The sequence below is a fragment of the Lonchura striata genome, chromosome 1A (assembly GCF_050655825.1).
Source record: "Lonchura striata isolate lonStrDom1 chromosome 1A, ASM5065582v1, whole genome shotgun sequence".
Classification (NCBI taxonomy): Eukaryota; Metazoa; Chordata; class Aves; order Passeriformes; family Estrildidae; genus Lonchura; species Lonchura striata.
In genome coordinates this window covers 38180296-38200904 of record NC_140741.1, presented here as the reverse complement: position 1 = coordinate 38200904, position 20609 = coordinate 38180296, and the positions used below count along the sequence as shown (strand labels likewise).

The 20609-nt window shown below is 36.5% G+C and overlaps 1 protein-coding gene across 7 annotated transcripts in view; it reads right to left on the bottom strand.

Annotated features, from left to right (window-relative positions):
• The window catches only part of TFEC (transcription factor EC), a 94312-nt gene that overhangs the window by 19687 nt on the left and 54016 nt on the right, over positions 1-20609 (bottom strand). For 5 of the 7 annotated variants that reach the window (XM_085568322.1, XM_085568323.1, XM_085568328.1 and 2 more), the window contains 2 exons: positions 18231-18482; positions 16080-16175 (listed from right to left, as the gene is read on the bottom strand). In XM_085568322.1, coding sequence (XP_085424448.1) covers positions 16080-16175; positions 18231-18482 — 348 coding nt within the window. The remainder of the gene's footprint in view (positions 1-16079; positions 16176-18230; positions 18483-20609) is intronic. The other 2 variants (XM_085568324.1, XM_085568325.1) reach the window with 1 other exon arrangement.

Below are 20609 nucleotides of genomic sequence, written 5' to 3'. Positions count from 1 at the left end.
TTGAATGGAGACGTTGTTCCCAATTACTTGCTCAATGTGAAGCTGTTCCATAGCAGTGCTCCCTGTATTTTCTGTTAAAACTGAAATTTTAGATTAGCTTTATTTTTAAATAATAATTTTGTTAAATTAACTAATAACTTTATTAGATCATCTGAGAATCTAATTTGAGTTAAATTCTCTCAGTTCTATTACATACTATGAAATGAAGCAGTCAGAATTCTTATTGAACATACATAAGTAACACACTCATTTTTAAACTAGAGCTTTATTACTTGAAAAATGAAACTTCTTGAATACCATTAGAAATCACAACATCAAGTCAGTTTTGAAAATCTGCTTATACGTTTGATCTCTCAATGAAAATACTTTTTTAAAGAATATTTGGAATTCAGATGAGTATTACTCAGAACAAGCTATGTTTAATATGCAGGATTGGAATGCTAAGAGCATTCTCACATTATATACCTTTGTTCATTCAAGGGGTAAACTGACAAGTATTACAGAATTCACTAGTTTTACCTTTTCATTTTCTTTGTTCCAGTGATAGGATAACTACATTACAAGAGTGAACTCATATTAGCTCTCATCTTATTTAATTACTTCCTACATTCATGTAAATTAATGTGGTTTATCCAAATGATAAGAAAATAGAATGACATAAAAAATAAACCACAGCTTGGCATAAACATGAGATACTTGATTAGCGCTCATTTCCTGACAGAAATTCAAATTTATCCTTGACAGATAGTTAAATTTCTAAAGTCCATTCACAAAGGTGTGAATTTAAATGACAATGTCCAAATCCAAGAGAAAAGTTCATGACTGGCCAATTTAGCTGGCAAGGAAAAAATAATACCAGCACACCTCTTTTGAACTTTGGTTCAAAATTGTGTGATGGTTCAAAAGAGCATGAGTAAATTCAACTTAAAACCACAGGTAGATATTTCAGCTGAATTTAATTACACTGTTGGTGAAGGCAATTCCCTATAACTGCTGAACAATCCCCTCCCTTGCCCGGCTGGCGATGCTGTGCCTGGTGCACCCCAGGACACAGGTGGCCCTCCTGGCTGCCAGGGCACTGCTAACTCAAGTTCAATTTGGTATTGACCACAGCCCTCAGGCCCCTTTCTGTGGCACTGCTTTCCACCATCTCATTCCTCACTTTGTACATACATGTAGGGTTGCCCCATTCCAGGTGCAGAATCCAAGACTTGTCTTAAGCTTCATTCAGTGACTGTCCAGCCCTCCGATTTGTGTAATTCTCTTTGCAGAGCATCTCTGCCAAATGCACCACCACCTTTGTTTCATGCAGATGCTCTCTAGCATTCTTCCCCTTGTCATTTCACAATTTTTACCAGCCATTAGGAAAACAGAATCACCACTCTATATGGAGATGATAAAAATTAAGCCCAAACACAAGTCATTCAACGACTGATGATTAAATTCTTATCAACTCACTAATTAGAAGGATTCACATAAGCATTACTCCAGAAGGAATGGGCAGGGAAGAAGAGACAGTGGGGTAGCTCTGTATTTTAGGGAGTGCTTGTACTGTCTAGAGCTTAAGGGGATGCTAAGGTTGAATGTTTGTGGGTAAGAATCAGGGGGAAGGCCAGCAAGGCAGTTTTACTAGCTGGATTTTGCTATAGACCACCCAACCAGGATGAAGAGGCAACTGATGTATTCTATAAGTAGCCAAGAGAAGTCTTCTGATTGCTGGCCCTTGTTCTTGAGGGGGACTTCAGCTTACCAGAGGTTGTCTGGAAATACAACAGCCTAGAGGAAACAGTGCAGAAGATCCCTGGAGTGTGTGACAACTAACTAACTTCCTGACAGAGCTGGTGAGCAAAACAGGTAAGGAAGGTGACCAATGGATCTGCTGTTTGTGAACAGACAAGCACTTGTACAGATGTGACATTTGGAGGCCACCTTGGGCACAGCAATCATGAAAAAATAAAGTTTTTTAGTCTTTAAAGTGTGAGGAGAGGGGTCAGCAAGACTTGGACTTTCCAAGGGTAGACTTTGGCCTGTCTAGGAGATTGGTTAAGAGACTCCCTTGGGAGGCAGTCCTGAAGGGGAAAGGAGTCCACAAATGCTGAACCATGAAGGAAATGCTAAAGGAGCAGGATCAAAACATCTTCACGTATGAAAAGATGAGCCAGTGAGGAAGACTAGCCTGGCCTGGCTGAAGTTACAGCTTTGGCTGGAATGGAGGGGGAAAAAAGCACAGTGGAAGGAGAGGCAGGCAACTCAGGAGGACAGCAACAGTGTTGTGAGGATGAGCAGGGAGAAAATTAAAAGGCCCAAAACCTAATTAGAGTTTAATCTAGCCACTGCTGTAAAAAGCAATGAAAAATGTTTCTATAAACACATCAGCAACAAAAAGAGGGGTAAGGAGAATTTGTATTGGATGTGGGAGAAAATACAGTGACAAAGGATGAGGAAAGGTCTGAAGTACTTAATGCCTTCTTTACCTCAGTCTTTAAGAGTAGTATTATTTGTTCCTTGGGTACCCAGCCACCTGACCTGGGAGACAGAGCAGAATAAAAAGCTCACGATCCAAGGGAAATGCTCCGTGACAGGCTATAAACCACTTAGATAGACACAGGTTCATGAGGCCAGACAGGATGCACCTGAGGGCCCTGAGGGAGCTGGCAGAAAAGCTCACTGAACCATCTTGAGTCATTTACCAGAAGTTATGACTAACTGAGTCACAGTTAGCAAGGTCACAGTTACTGGAGTAAATGTGGACCATCTACAATGTCCACATGGGCCAGAAGGAAGATGGAGGAACTACAGGCCTATCATCTTGATGCAGGTGACAGGAAATGTCATGGAAAGATAGTGTCAATTGCACTATCTCTTATGTGTCTTTCTTCTGTGAATTTAGTAGAAATCTCAATTATATTGCAATGGCCACTACGACAGATAAGTGGCTTTGTGGATATGGCCACTGGTGGTCTCCCTTTGACACACTGTCTTCATTCACAGCACAAAAATCTGCTATTAATAAGTGTGCAAGGATTAATTCTCAATGTCAGGATTCAGCATCAGGAGGAGAAATAGAGAGTCATCAATGTTTTGGACACTTGAATGTGTCCAAATGAACTGAATGATCTCTGTCCTTTATTCTTGACTCTGAAGAAAGTTTGGTGTGAATGTTGCAGGCTTCCCATGTGTACCTTCTCAGGAAATCTCACTGGCACATTTCCTAATGTGAAAATTTCCAAATAAACACTTTAAAAATCACATAAGAAAGACATAGTTTAAATTAATCGTTTTTTTCTGATTACCAGAGACTTTTATAATATACAGTCAAAAATCGTGTTATTTTGTTGAAATTGTCTCTCTGAATTTGCTCTTCATTGGTATCAAGCATAGAAAATTCCAAGGAATTTCTTTGCTAATGTTACTGAACACTGAGAACAATCTTACAGTAGAAATTGGCCGATTTTGATACAACATGAGAAAACATACAGGAAGTTCTCTTAGAAATGTAAACATCTGTAAGCAACTAATTTTCATATTATAAAATCAAAACATATAGCACAATATATTATAGAAAGTGTGAGTCAAAATATATTTAGCTGCTTGGATGTGTACCAAAATTCCAGACATTGTAATGCAATTTATTCCTTATAGTGTCCATTAAACAGGGAAAGTTTTTGCAAAAAAACTGAGGTTTCAAATAGCTTCCAGGCCTACATTAAACGATAAGTATATACACACACAGACACACACACACACACACACACACACACACACACACACACACACACACACATTATTTCACAAAAATTCAACTCAATGTTACTAAAGGTGCAAATCACTTAAAAAAGCACAATTATACAATATGTATACAGTGATGATCTTACAATTCTATAGTACTGTGAAACTTGATGAATCCCAAAATTATTTTAAAATCCAATTGATTCCACCATATCAAAAGCATGTTCTTGTTTTCAATTTAGGTGTGGAAACAGACATTTGGTATGAAAATTCCTAGGTACCAGCAAATAATTTATCTTGCAGGTGTCATATTGGTTCACACCTGTGTTGTTTTGAGAACTCCTTGTAAATCACATAATTTCCAAACCTTGCATTCATGATATCTATATTTATGTATATGTATCTAGGAATTTAAATGCAAGTGGCTTATAAGGAATGAGAACAGAAATATTAAAAATAGCAGAATATAATATGCCATCTTTCCTACTTCTGAAATAACAGCCAGCTTTGGACAAAAGATAACAACCTTTAGCACAGTAAATGGTTAACTGGGAATAACCAGTGACAATGTAGTACAGGAAGAGAATAATACCATTTCTAATTAAAACTGCAAGGAGCATTGAAGAAAGCAGGCTGTAATTAACGAAGTTAGCATTTGGCAAGGACACTGGGGTTAACATTCTTCCTTTTGTATAAAGTGTCATGGGATCTTCAATGCCTGTGTGCAAGGACTGGAACATGAGAATTTCCATTCATGGGGCTCAGTCCTGAAAGACACTCAACTTTGAAGCTTAGACCAATTATAAAAGCAAACTTCAGCTGGACTACCTGAGTCAATACACCTCACAGGTGCCTGTGACCTTGTGCTTGCTGACAGTGTCCAAGGGAAGTACTGTGGAGGTCTCATCGAGAGAAGATTGCTATATTCAATCCTTGGGTCTGAACTGCTGTGCAGGCAGGATTGTGCAGCAAATACTAAGGGTTTATTAACAGCATGGATGACTAGAAATGGACAGCTTTGATCAAAATTTGTAGTCTCTAAAGCCAAGTTTGGGGGATTTTATAAAGGAAAACATTACATGAAAGATAATGCCTTATGAAAGAAAATTATGTGGTATTCCAAATCTTATAACATGATAGCTGTTGGTAAATATAATGTAATTTTAAGCAAGATTTAAACTAATAGAATTTCCAGATCTTCCAAGAGAAGGATGCTGAATGCAGTAATAAAATGTATGAATACAGGTTGTCTGCGCCTATTCATTGTAGTCCTTAAATAGGTCTATGCCACAACAACGTTCACTTGCACGATCACATACTATTTAAGAATTTCTCCCTTTTGGCCAATCTTTGCATGATGTTTGCCTTACAGTAAAATTCAAGTATGTAAGGATCATGATTGTAACACAATCAGTCTTGCACAGCTAGAAAATAACAGCCCAACCATTTTCCAAAACTAGATTTTTCTTAATTTGAGAATTCTGCTGAAAATGGTAATGCCCAGTCTGGACTAGAAAGCATTTCCTGGACACTGAGTTAATTTCATATAATTACATAATCTAGTTCATGAGCCAATAATTCTCAGTCTAAAATTAATTAGGTTTCATATCCCCAATATTTTTATTTGGATTAATGTTAAAAAAGTTGAATGATCATAAATTATTGTCAAAAAGCTTATCTTTTATTTCCATTTGTAGACAAATTTTATTTTGTTTTGTGTTCCTTTAAGACATGTGTCATTGTTTAATATCCCCAGGTGACTACTGGGAGTGAACATAGTCCCTTGAGACTTTGCTTTGCTAATTTGGACAGGCCATGATTCTTCAGACACACTTCCTATGCAATACTATGTTCCAACAAGAGCCTCTCTGTACCTTTTCTGCTTTGCATTGGGTTTTCTGAAGGGTGGACACCTTATTTTGCCTATAGCATTCAAAGAGTTTCATGCTCAGTGAATCCCATACTGGATATTTCCTCATGTCTCTTGGAAATCAGTCTCATGATGGATACTAAGATCATATTTATCTCCTTTATGCAGTCCCATCATTTGATGGCTTATAGTTATCCCCCGAACAACTAATGTAATCAGATCTTATTCTGTCATCGCCAGTTAATGAGTTCTCAGCTTACTGCAGACATTCCTGTTATTAGTATTTAAATGAATGACCTTCCACTCAGTACTATTACATTCCTTCCATTTAGACCATTCTGTCATCACAGTCATATAATTCTTCCTCTATGATATCCTCATTCTTTTTTGTATTGGCAATATTTTTATTTTTGCTGCCACAGTAAATTCCATCAGTGTTTTTTTGTTTCAAGTTCACTAATGAAAATATTAAGTAAACGGAAATCAAGGATTGGTTATTGGTGAACTTCATTAATATCTTTTTATTTTAAATAGAAAAACTTTATTATGTCTTTACCTTGCTCCTCAGCCTGAAAGGAATTCTCTTCAGTTACTTTCTAAATAACCTGTACTGCATTTCACTAAAATGTGTTCATACACAAGGTTGTCAACAGCAAACCTTGAATATACAGGACTAGCTAAAAATTATTAATTCCAGTAATAAACAGCTCTCCATATGCCCAAAGGATGCCACTACTCAAGAATGATGGAGGGTGTGTATATCTTTAAAAAACAGACACTTGAAAATATTCTAGTTGTCTAAAATGGCTAAACCCTGGGATATCAAGAGCTCTTCATCAAAGGTATCTGGACTGTCCTGACAGGTCAAAACAGTTCATCAGCTAGCCTGCTTTCCCTTGAGGAACCTGCAAACAGACAACAGGATAGACTGTCCTGTTACCCAGCTGCCATTTCTCCAAGGGTCTCACTTCCTCACAGTCACACTCACAAGCCCAAGCGTGATTAGAAAAGTCAGGATGTCCCCAAAGAAGGACTAGACTGCCTCTACCACACATCTTCATTCTGTCTGGATTAGAAGTTCTCATGAAAAGAGGCAAGCAGGAAGCAAGTTGCAGGAATAGTCCTTCTAGCAGGAAACTCCTTTGCTACCCTTTTTTCTAGGGTTAATAGCTGCAGACAAACAACCCACCAAGTGTGCCTGTTTCCTGCAGTAACAGCGTGTGTTATGTTTCCACAGCAGCTGCTGCGCTGTGCAGACCGTTCTGAGGATCACTGACCCTTATTACACGTGGTCAGATGGTCAGTACTGCACCTGCAGACTTGGCAAACTTCACAGGGAACCACAACACATGGGGCTTTACTTGTCACAAGAGAGAGACTTAGCTGCCTAACATGAAAGGTTGAGTACTGTATCTGCAAGAGAAAATTTGTTTTGGTTCTTGGTAAAAATTGGTATTTGTTCAAACTGCATCTAAAACAAAAGATTAGTGCAGTATTTTGTAATTTTTCACCCTTAACTATATCCCACTTAAATAATGTTCTCAGGAGCTTAATTGATAGCAACACTTCAAGGAACAGTTTGGTAAAATGAGGCAACTTCTTAGCCACAAAAAAATTTAGCACCCATCTATTTCAATGTGTTTCTTGCCTAATCATTTTAATTAAAATTTAAAAACCCACAAAAGTAGGAATTTTGCACAATGTTTACATTATTATCCCATATATGCATCCCAAATACAAAAATCTCAATATGGAATTGTGTCCACAGTTCATTTCACATATGTCAAAAAAGTTTGTGTTTGTGTTACTGGGGTACCAAACACAAAAACACAATTGATTGTTTGTCATGCCTTTACAATTTATTTATGAAAGGTAAACAAAATGTTTTCTCAATCTCTCAAGTTCACAGACTGACCTCAAAGTGTGCACTGAATTTGGCCAAATAGTGAGTTGATCAATAAATGTATATTAACACATTAACAAATCCATTTTCTAAATAACAATACCTGGTATAATGGGTGTTTGCAGGTTTTGACAAGAGGAAAACTGGGGGAGTTTTTGTATTTCAATGTGTGTTTTAATAAATTGTGACTTTTCATCTTCTCAAATTTATTGCAGACAGGATGCATATTCTTGTCAGTACAAGTACTGTGCAGGAATGACTAGGGTTCAGCTTTCTTTCTTAATTGCTGTGCTGCTTGAAGAAAGTTGAACATAAACTATGTTATCATTTTTATTTGTAAGGATGTGTTTGCACTATTAATTGCCAAAGAACTTGTAGTAGACTTTTTTCAGAATTTAGAAGATCCCATTTACACCTAAATTTTCTTGGTCCTTTTGCAATTGCAATATAAAATACTTATATTTGAGTACAAATGGTCTTCAGCAATAACGATTCAAAAATGTTCCAGTTTCTCTTTTTATTATGCAAAGAGACTAGCAGAAAATACTATCCTTCTCAGATTTGTTTTCATCTGAACAAATTGTATCCCCTTCTATATTTATCTTTAACATGTTTTATAATTACACAATCCTCAACCAGGGACTTAATGTTCAGATATATTATATCAGATATTATATATTATGCATGAAAACTGGTTCATTTTTTATCGTCCAATAATGATCATCAAGATGGTTCATTATTCATCAGAGAAAAATGAACTCTCTTCATATTCCAGTCATAGTACATTTCTGCCCTGATCATATACTTAGAAGTCCATTGTCTAGATAAATGTCTGATCAAATATGACCAAGCAAAGGAATTTTCTGGAGAATCAACCCTTTGCATGACATATATGCTATTTCAATTACTGCCTTTTAACTGTATGGTTTTAGCTCTTTTTTACTTTTCTGATCACAAAATTAACAGACACAGTCCAGAAGTTAAGTGATGCTGTGATAATGTCATCATTCAACTTGCAGCTGGAAATCAATTCGTAAGAGTACTGCCCTCTAAACCCCAGGTTCTGAAAACAAAAGATGCCAATTAAATGGTAGATCTGTTAGCTATTTTACTATTATTTCACAAGTAACACCAGCTAATGCACTAATTCCTGGTTCCACCTTACTTCAATTTTGTTGGATACAGCATGTAAATGCATATATCAAATCATTTAAATTCTTCTTCTAAAAACAATGTAAAGCACAAAAACAGTGGAAAAAATGAGGCTGATGGAGATTTATTTATTTATGTTTTATACTTAATATATTTTATGCTTTATATTATGTCCTCTGAGCTGTCATCTAACACCTAAGTCTCTGAACATATTACAGTAAGGTTTTTATGTTCTAGTGTGTTCACATGGGTGTACCATGCAGAATTTCATTTTGGTGGAAAATCCTTTCAGTAGGGTTTGACTTCATATAAATTCACAAATGCATATTTCTACTGTAAGTATAAATATGTATAAATATAACTTTAAATATAGTGTAAATAGTCAGCTACTTAATAAACTACTTTACACATATATTAAAGGTCATTGAAGGCCTAGGTTGATGGAAAAGGAAGTGCTAAGATGATCAGTTGTACTTTTGGAAGTGTATTTATCAAAATGGACTTCAAGAACTCCTTGCTTTCCACAGCCCAGTTTTGTCTTGCAGTAAAAAGCTTGACAGCACCTGGAGAAAAAAGTGGCTACTGTTGTTGCCTCTGAGTTCACAAGCCTTTTATTCAACCTATGTAAATGCCATTGATGGAAATTCATACAGTTTCTCTCCAGAAGGCATCATAACCTGTATGCTGCAGACAGCAGTGAGCTAAGTATTATCTTCTCTATGGCCTGCCACATCCTAAGGTCTTCAAGTCTTGCATTGCTGTATACAGAGAACAGCACAAGATGCAGCAGAGGCTTTGGAATAAAACAAAATCTTCTTGGTGGCCACAAACAGGAATTTTCTGGCAGATCCTGCTGCACAGGGGCTTGGAATTAATAAGAAATGAATATTGAGACAATTAGAAACCTGTATTAACTATCCTTTTCTCTCACTACTGTTAAAAAATTGTTAAGGTCTGATATAAAGACCATGTTTGTAAAAGGTATTTGCATATAAACAACTGCATATTTTTGAATAATCCTTCATTTCTGTCTCTTTGCCTTTTAGAAAGAGGAAACCAGAGAGGAAAAAAGAAATTTTCCCTTAGTTTCAGAGTTATGGACACTTTACTACAGTTGCATGAAGATTGAGTCTTTTGGCTTCCTTTAGCCAGAGTTCTACCCCCAAAATAGAGCAGGATTAGTAACATTGGTCTGTTAGCATGCCAGAGACAGAGCTGAACTTTTTGGTCATTTTACACAGCTCTTGAATGTTGCAGCTATGTAAAAGTAGATAATAATTTTTCTCCTGACCCAAAGTAATGCATGTTCTGTTGTATGAAGACCTTTTCTACAGCATGCAGGCAAAAGGGCTGTACACTGCCCATTTCCACCTTAAACTACTAAATTGTGTGAAATACCAAAAACAAACCTTCATCTGACATTCGTATGACATTCAAAACAGCAATGGTAATGATAACAAAAGATACTTCCAGATGCACCAAACAGGCCTGAGGAGTTCTGAATTTGTGCTTTTCATAGTTAGTTTTTTTGCAACTGAAGCAACTGAAAGACACAATTTCCTACCTAACACTTTTATAGTATTGAAGGAAGACAAAGAAAATATTTGCTCACCAGTTTTATTTTTGAGGCGCCTATTATTTCCTCAATAGCTACTGACTGTTTCTTCTCCTTCATTTTTCTTTTTCGTTAAACTTGTAAATGATACCAGAGTGTGCTCGACAGAAGTTTATATACTTAGGTGAACTTTGATTCTTCCTTGGACTTTAAGACTAATCTAGTGTAGAATGTGATTGACAAAGCATTTTCATTGATGTTATGCAGCCTTTTCAAGTTAGCCAACCTAAGCAAATGAGGTTGTTAATGTTTACTCTGGCCCTTTCTCTAAAATGGTTTTGAACTTTAGCAGATTTTATCAAGTTATAAGGTTGCCAAATTACATCAGTATTCACTAAATAAAAAGAACTCATAGGGGGCTGCCTAGATCAGCAATGCTTTGTGCACCTCTAGTGGAAAGCTGGCTTTATTTCATGACTGAATAATTAGAGCACTTGTTGAATAAAATACTTTGGAGAATACCTACTTGAATTTCTTCCTATTGTATGATTCCTGAGAATAAGACAGAGAGCAGATTCTGCAATCCATCCAGATGGTCACCATCAATATTTAACAAATAATTATTACTGTCATGATGAGAAACTGTGACCTGAAAGACCTTGTAATAGCAGTGAGATTTTGCAGACAGAATGAACTATGCTTTTACTAATAGTGCCTCCCTAAAATCAAATGCAGAGTTAACTGATTTAATCAGAACTTTATAACAGCTGCAGTTAATAGAATCATAAAAATTAAAGGAAAATACCTGTCTGTCCTATCCTGATATAACTTCTACTCTGTACCTGTACAACACAAGGTTTTTTTTCCAAATGCCAAAGGAGCAAAACAAATACAAGCCAGCCATACAGCCACTGAGGATTTTCTCCACAAGCTCTTTTCCTGCAAGAGTGGCAGAAGTGAAGCAATCCCACTGACTTGACTCCCAAGCACACTGGAAATTAACAGTGGCTCCCAATCTTGGTAAAATACTGAACTATGAGTATATGAAATGAAGATGAAGCAGTGAAGCCTCAGAAAATTCCTGAAGAGTGACCCATTGTAAGGCACCACCTTTACCGAGTTTGCCACCTTTGCCACAACTTAGAATACCTGATAACCCACATAACTCACAGCTGGCACAACCCCTGACTTCCAGCATGCCCAGGTGCTTTGCTTCCCTTCTCTGGTACTGGTTTCATTCTTCTTCCCTCGACATTCCTGCTGCTAAGGTCATTCAAGGGGATGCTTAAAGAAAACATTTCTTAAATACTACAAATTAAATTATAGTATCATAGAATGTTAATGGGTTAGTATGGACCTTAAAGATCATCTAGTCCCAACCTTCTCTGCCATGGGCAGAGAAACCAAACCAGGTTGCTCAAGGCCTTAATCAAGCCTGGCCTTGAACACTGCTGGAGTTGGGGCATTCACAAGTTCCCTGGGCAAACTGTTCCAATGTAGCACTACTCTCACAGTAAATAATTTCTTCCTACATCAACATGGAAACATTTTTTTCTTAGCTTTATTTGGTACAGGACATGGAAAAAATCCAATGATAATATTTTCCATGAAGTAGCTTTCAATTTTTTTCCATTCTGAAAGGAACGGCTCCATTTAGTTCAGTCATTGAGTATTGACTACTCCAGCAACATGGAGCTGAATTGATTCAACATACCAGCAGCTGGGTCTCTCCTGGTAACTTTTTTAAATCCAATTTCATGGTAGTGTTCTGCCTGAAGCACTGCTGTGCAACTATTTCTTAGCTCTCATTGCCAGCCACCTAACTGCTACGGAGCCTCTCTCCCCAGGCTTCTTCAAAAATAGTGCTGAAAGTTCTTGTTTTCTTATGCACCAGAAAAAAAGACAACTTAGAATACTTGAAAATATTCACAAGATTAAATTATTTTTCTTGCTGGTCCCACCCAGGTCTGTGCAAGAGAGGCCTTTGCCATTACAGAACATAAAATTCCTCTCACTTCATTCTTATTCCAAGCCAGCCAATCTCCTAATGCTTTTGACATAAGTTTTAGTGGACTGCATGTCAAGTAGAGAGCATTATCCCAGTTGTACAGTGATTATTTGGACTGTAACCATTATTTCTGAATGAAAGTACTGGTAAATTGCTGTTTTCATACAGATCTCCTCTGTTGTTACTAGATTACGGGGTTTACTCATGAGTCCTAGGGCTGCATATATACATTATCAAAACAAAACAACATTTAGTACAAATAAGTGATTCATAAGATCACACACTGTTAAATCACACCTTGAAAAGCACAGAGAACCTATTTTTTAACTCTACTCTTTCTTCACTGTTACTAATGCTCTCAACATCTACTTTAATATGCTTCTTAAATTTTTCTCCTTGCTGATATTAAAAGCAGTGTACAGCAGAGCTTTTTACTACCTGCCCTAAATTATTAATGATGGTGTAATATATGCTTTGTATTAACAGACCTAAACATCTACACTTCCTGTGTTCTGAACATTTGGAAGTACTAATATACTTTAAATTCCCTACAAAAAAGGAAGTATTAATATACTTTAAATTCCCTAAAAAATGTTAAATAGGTTGTAAGGATTTTGAATAATAAAGAACTTCTGATAAAAATGAAAAGTATTTACTTTTCAAATGTCTCTCACCATATCTGGCCTACATGACAGTAGTTCACTTCTAAAACTCACTCATATATTATTTGTTTCATTTTTTAATGATCCTTATACAGTCAGGAACAAACCTGCTTCCCCTAATATGATACTTAGAGAAAAAATATTTTCTTATAATAAATAAATACCCTGCTGTCTGTTAATTAAAATTTCATAAGACTAAATTATTATGACAAGGAAAAATTCGTTTAAATTGGTGCCGTCTTTTTTTATTAAAGTTTACCTTCTCCATAATGAACAAACAGTTTTCATTAAATGATAGTTCATAAGAATAGTTATGATTTTATTTCAGTTATGCTTTATGAGCAAAGATATAATTTAATTTACAAATTCTTTCACAGGAATCAAGACCCTCCATGTAGGGAGGACCTAGTCTTACATTTTAACCAAACTTCTAAACGATTGTTATAAAAAGTAGGCTTCTGCCATTAGAGTACTCTAAAAAACAATAGAAACACAAACAGAAAAATCCTTAGTTTAAGCAATTCTTAAGTGATCACCCAAAACCAGACAGTTTCATGTAATTATAAATTTGGGTCCAAACACAAGCCAGATAATCCACCCCTCAGAAGTTGTAATTATTTTAATGAGAGATGGAGGAATTTCTTATTTTCACTTCTCTGATTCTTCTTATGCATAACTGTAATTCATTAATTCAGGGTCAGACAATGAGCCTTTGAGCAATTATTCACATGAGTGATCTCACAGAATTCAATGTCTTCATTTAACGTGCCATTAAAATGGTGCATTTAACTAAAGTAAACATTAGACCACTGCAATATACAACAGGTTGCACCGTAACAAGTGGGAAGATTACTCAGCCATTGAGTAAGCCATTGAGAACACTGAGACAGAAAAATGGCATCATGAATTTATCTTTTTCAAGAAAAGATTTCACTTGAAAAAGCACCTAAGCCTTTTATCACATTCTGAAAACCAAGTCAGTCAATTTCAGAATTTCAGAGATTACTCTGCTCAGTTTGCAAAATCAAGACAATCCCAAGTAAGGAAAGTCTAAAAAGAAATTCTAGAAATACTTAGGAATTATGCTGGAGAATTTTAAAGAGAAAGCCAAAATCAGCCAGATACAGAGGCAACTCAGTCTCATGTGCAATCTCACTTATTCCATGTTTATGTCAGTCACCACAGCAAGGCACCTTGTGCACATGTTGGAGCTACTATTGGACCTTGCTGAAGTGCAGCACAAACCCAGCATATCTCAGGGAAAATAAATATTCTCTCATTCTTGATCATGCCTCCTGGTCCAATTCTCTAGTAATACATACATGTTTGGCTCAGATAAAGAAATTTCATTATGTTTAATGTGATAATGAAAAAGTGGATATAAAAAAATATTTTCTACATGCATCTCTATCTTTCTCTATTGCACAGCTTATGACCAAAATTTTGCTGGCAGATTTAGGATGTTGCCTGAAAAATGGCATAAAACCAAGTGGCATGAGTTAAATGCCTGAGATCTCTCCATGTGCCTAATCCTTTTGTATATTTTTAAACTGCACAGTGCTAAAAGAGACAGCAGAAGCAGAGACACCACTCAATTTCCTCACTCCGATGCAGTTTGCCTGCCTTGTTGAAGACAGGCTTTATTTTGCCACAGTATTGAACAGAGCTATTTGGAAATGTGTGCTACTCCCTGGCTTACCTACCAGCCTGCTTATTTCCTCAGCACAAATGAAAATCCAAATACGATTACTTGTCCCAGAGGCACTTCAAGAGTCCCAAATCTTTGCAAGTACAATACTATCAAGGTCTAAAAGATAGTGCATATTTCCTTCCTCATTGAGACTAGGGTATTTAATAAATTTTAGAGACAAATGTCCTTCAAGGCTGAAGATAAAGGCTAATGAACCTGGAATTAGGACAGATTAATATAATCCAATTTGAAAAGGTTTAGAGGGAGTATGACTTCAACTCAAAACTCAGAATTCATGCCTCTCATCCCCATCCCACGCTATCATACCTGAAATTATCCTCCCCTGCCTCACATTCATTTGAGCCAAATTATTAATTCACTCCTCAGGGACCATTTCTTTGCTGTGTTCTGTACAGAGACATGTGTAAATCAGTCCAGTTGCATTAGTTATGTAGTTGGCATGCAGATATCAGGTGTTCATGGAAATGTTAATTGGCATTAATGCTGGACTGTATAGTGGTAAACATAGAAGAGTAGAGATGTTGTCTCCTAAGGTATTTTTGGAGCCAGTGAAGTTCTGTAAGTCAGAAAAAGATATTTCTCCAGAGGGCAATACAAAGCAAGCACCTGCCTGTATTTTGATGTGAACTTGGTGGATTGTCAAAGCCTGTGAAAATCCTCCTGCCTTCATCAGGGTGAAGTTTCCCTTTATGGGTATACAGTTTAATGCCCTGAGGACAAATAGTTCTGGACATCAGCTAGGGTAAAGAGGACAACATATATCCTTCTGTAAAGTGAATTAAAAGAATTTATATGTATTACTTTCATAAATAATAACACTCTATGTGTTTTTGTGTCCAGAAAAGCTCCATCCTTCCTCTTCAACTATGCAAGATATATGGAAAAATAACTAACTTTGTTAGTCCTTTCACATTTATTCACAAAGAGACATCATAAAATTGAAGTTTGTTACATTAATTCCTGTGAAGAAGTAACATTCCTCTTATTTGTCCTTGAAATTATTCAACTAAATGCAATTTGTCTGTATGAAAGTCCAGAACTAGAGCCTTGCTTCAGGATAAGACACTGGAGAAACCACTGTACCATAGAAACTATTACATGGGGATGTTTTGACTTTTTTAGTTGAGGTAGAAGGATCTTTAAGCAAGGTTTGAAAAGGCCTTCTAGGGTCCAGAGACTCTTTTTCCTTATTATTTTTAGCACTGCACAGACATCAATAACTCCAACTGTTATGGCAGATTTAGGTTATGCAACAAGCATTTTGCTGGGCTAGAATCCCACGTGCTATTCAGACCATTTAAAACAACTATGTCTCACCACACTGCTGCCCTTTTCTTTAATAATTATTGACAAAAAGGCAACCAGCTGAAGAGAAAGGAGAACAGTCCACTGATACTATTTCTTAGTTTCTGAACTGTGATGTGCTTGAACAACTCAAAGAAGCTTTCTAGTATAAAAAGCAAGATGAAATTCAAAAAAAAATACTTACAGTTCTTTGCATTAGTAAAGGAGTTTCAGAACAACCTATCCCTTCATCATTAAAATTTGATTCCATATTGATTATGTCTTCAATAACTTCTTCCATCTGATAAAATAATATTTAAAGAGAAATGACTACAAATGATAATAGAAAAAAGTTATTTTTAAAATACAGAGGAATTAATCTTGAATATTTATATCAGCAATAAAACTGTATTTCAGAACTTTATATCTTACAATTCAAACACTTCTATACAATATTCACTTTTTTTAATTCTTGTGAAAACCGTTGTGGTTTAGGAAGATACAACTTTCTCTTAAACGTCAGCTCACACCCCTATTGCAGCACCATGATCAGATGACAGGAGTGCCTAGTTAAGCTGTAACTGTGAACTTGATCAAATGTATCATAGCCACAGTGCTTTGCTGCACTGGTGCAGGAAGACTGAAAGGAGTCTCTGGTTCTGCAATGGTATGCGTCACTCAAAGTTTGGTGTTACATGCTCACTTTTGATCTAATCTGAGCCAAAAACTACTGAGGCAGATGGAATAGCTCAATAATTTGCTATTAAACAATGAGTACTTTGAAAGCCTGTAGACATATATAGATTTGGACAAAGTACAGCATGAGTTTTCAATAATTATGGTCTGGTTCCACTCACAATATAATTTTGGGAGAGATCTCATGATGAGCATGTCACTTTTAACTCTACTATCTGTAGGTCTTGGGAGCTGAAGGAATTTGAGATGGTTGTGTGCAACCACGTATCACACAGACATGGGACCTTTCAACACAGAGTTTTTAGCCACGTGGCCCAGCACAGCTCATACATTCATTCCTCTCCCTGTCTAAAACCAGAGAATACAGAACTAATGTGCCAGTAGTTTTGCCTAGATTTATCTAGGAAAGCACCATCAGGGCCAAAATTATACTAAGAAATGCTGGCAATTAAACAATATGAAGGAGTGCAGTTTACTGCACCAACCTGGGTGTTTGCTCTATATTATTTACTAATATATCTACAGCCTACTTTCAACCACAGGGCACACCCGCATTAAGAAATTACATGGTGACAGTCATCCCCCTGAGTCTGAGATGAGATTATCCAAAGCATTGCAAAGCTGCCAGGATCTTGCCAGTGCCAGGTATCACCCTCCCAGTCTTCACCAGGCTCTCTCTTGGTCACCAGGACAGACAGTGGTACAGGGCAGGCTCCTGATCAGACCCAAAAGGCCTGAGAACAGCTTCAGCACACTACACTTTGTCAGCATGGAGATGGTCAAATAGGTGTCCACAAAGGTCATTTAAAATAGCATTTTAAAGTAGCTCAAGCAATCCATAAACCTGACTTTAAATGTTAGTTGTCAATGCAGAAGGAATAGAGAGGCCCCAGATGAATTCTCCAGGAAGCTTTATGGACTCCCACATGCTTAGCTATGATACAGCCAAATGCTCAAATGAGTCATGGTGTATTTGTAAGATTCTTTTTTTCTATTAAAGTTCAAGACATGCTACAGAATCTTCATTTCTCATTTCTGTAGGAATTCCCCTTTTACCTAATAAACAGTCTCTTTTGAAATCTATTGAAGTATTAAAAGCCATAATGGCAGACATCTCACACTGGCTAAGAATCTGATATTGTATTATAGCTGAACCTCTATTAAAATCAATGGTGGTACTAAAGTTAACATATCCTTGCCAATTTACTCAAGATAATCCACATAAAAATATAGCAGCTAACTGAAAAATGATTGAGTGATTTTTTTCAGTTACATATTGAAGGTAATCCGTATTTAACATTTTTTATGCAGCTAGGTTAATACCTTTAAACAGAAACAATTCCCATCTTTAAAAGGGATGTTTTTCTTTGCAAAGTGCATATTCAGAAAATGTACAGCAACATATGATGTGTATGTAAAAAGATGAAACAGTACATTTTATCTGACAGCAGTCTAAAAGCTTGATCCTGCAGTAAGCTATTCACAGGCACACAAGGGAACAACACACATAATCCAAAAGGATACAGAAAGCAAGTGCCATAACCCCTTGAAAGCTAAGAAAGTCATGTCTTGCCCACTTCTAGTGCAAGGTGGGTGATGTAACATTTTTGTAGAAGTAGACAGAGCCCAGTTCCCCTTTCTTCACCCAGCTCTGCCCTACCGCATTTTCGTGTTCGCCCCCGAGGGCCAGCAGCTTGGTGACAGGGCTTTCTGCAGTGCCAGCACTGCTCACGGGAGGCATGGGTCCGCTCCGGAGAATGGAGCTCACTCCCACTGGCTGGATTGTGTGAGAGTGGGACAGGGCGAGCGTCTGGCTGGACAGCTTGGTATCGAGGGTCAGGTACTGCTTCACCTGGTGCCTCTGGCTCTGCTGTATGTGGTATCTAGACTGATTTTCCAAGTGTGTTTGTACCTGGGAAGGAATAGAAATAACTGCTGAAGTTTCAAGTTGCTAATATTAGTATATATATGCTCACTCAAAAATATTTCAAAAACAGAATTAGAAAACATAACCATGGTCCTGAGGAAAGACCAGGATCTCTCTTGAGATCACTGCATCAAATCCACATGCATATATGAACTCTAAAATTAATATTGACTTTTTTGTACATGAAAGAGTAAATAAATGCACAGAGAAATATGATCCAACCAATTTTAGATAAAAACAGCAGTAGACATTCACTCACACCTCCACAATCATCTCGCCTTGTAATAAGTACAGTCACTAAAATGAGGCACTGCTGTACTTTGGCAATAGATTCCAAGCTGTAGTTCTGAATGACTGCTCACTATCCACAAGCAGTGAGGACTTTGTGAAGTGCCTATTGAGGACAGATAACTTTTTTAGTGGATTGGGCTTCATAAACTGAGTGGTCATGCCAAAATATCTGATTGAGTAAAACTTTGGGGCATCCTTTGATTATAGAGATTGAGAGTTGCTACTTCAAACAGCTCCAATTTCAGATCAATGTCACATACCTGCAATTTAATTACCAGAGGAGCACTGCATACACAAACCCTACTGTCATATCAGCCCTGTGGCTCTCTTTTCTTCCTATGGCATGACTGGTAACAAATGTCTTGTAATAAATTTTTTTCAAGTAGCCTCTGTAAGCATGATTAATATTTGTTAAATAATAACAAGAGATCCTTTGAAAACTTTGAAAACTTTTTTCTGAAAAATCTTTAGTCATTTAAGCAAACTTCTTTTTGATTCTCCTAAAATACATAAGCAATGATAGCCATAAAAGCAATTTTCCTTTGAAGAAGTCTTATTTTCATATATATATTGCAGTACCTACTTTATTTTTAATCACTATAGTATAATTTTAATTATGCTTCTTTAAACTAATTTTCCATTAATATAAAAAAGACTAAGCCATGCAGTTATGAATATGAGATTAATTATTTTGATGTAAACCCTAAAGTTATTAAATAATATTCCATTAAAATATTGGTATAAAATCTTAAATACACTGATTGGATTTTCCCCTGATTTATGTTAGGAAGGTATGCATAATATATAAGGTTGCAAAAATTTTATGTATATTTGGGATTTACTTACATCATTATTTATTTTACCTTAGATTTTTGTAATAGTTTTATAAAGTACATAATGCACTGTTTAAGCTCTGACTTATCATGTGTAAGGATACATGTAAAATCATAAATAATTCAGATACTTATGCATCTTTTTCGTCCTTCATACTTAAGCTCATATTGAAAATAAGATACTCAAGCATTTTTTTAAATGGTAATCCAACTGAATCTATCCCATGCCAGTTTAACCATAATATCATTTTTGGGCAAAGTCAAATGTATTAAGGGAAAATAAATATATCCCACTGGATGGCTGGAGCAAGGATTCTCTGTGTATCTTCACTGTCTGCTGCTCTTTCAGAAGCATCCATGGACAACTCATGATTGTTCTGGAATCTACACTCATGGCCTGAATCCACACAGAGTGACACTACCCAGGGCCTTGCAGTACCTAAACTGATGAAGATCTCTTTCCAGCAGGCAGAACCCTGCAATCAACAGCTTTGAAAACACAGATTCTTTATGTGGCATAAATGGGAGTTGGATCAACACACAGGCGACAATTGCATTTACTGCATTTTGCCCCTACTAATTTTTTATCTTAATGAAGCTGATGAATCCTTTGTAACGAGCAATTAATTTCTGCCTTAGAATTTTTACAGGCCTACCTGAAGCATAAAATCAAGAATATAATATACTTTCAAATTAAATGGGAAACATAAGAAAATTGCAGCATCCAAGATCTATACTACCTTGTTTTAAATGTGTTTTTAATAAGGAATTTTTATAGATCTGATCTGCTACAAGTAAACTACTGAAAAGTCAGTGGCTTGCTTTTTTTTTTTTTCCCTCTGGGCCCCAGATTGCTAGTGGCAGACCAAAATCTCTGTGCATCCTGTTTTCTTAGTGAACCACCACAGGGCCATCCCACTAGGCAAAGGGAAGATCTGTGTAAGACCTTCAGCTAACTGCAGATTAGGTAAAAAACAGTTTACCAGAA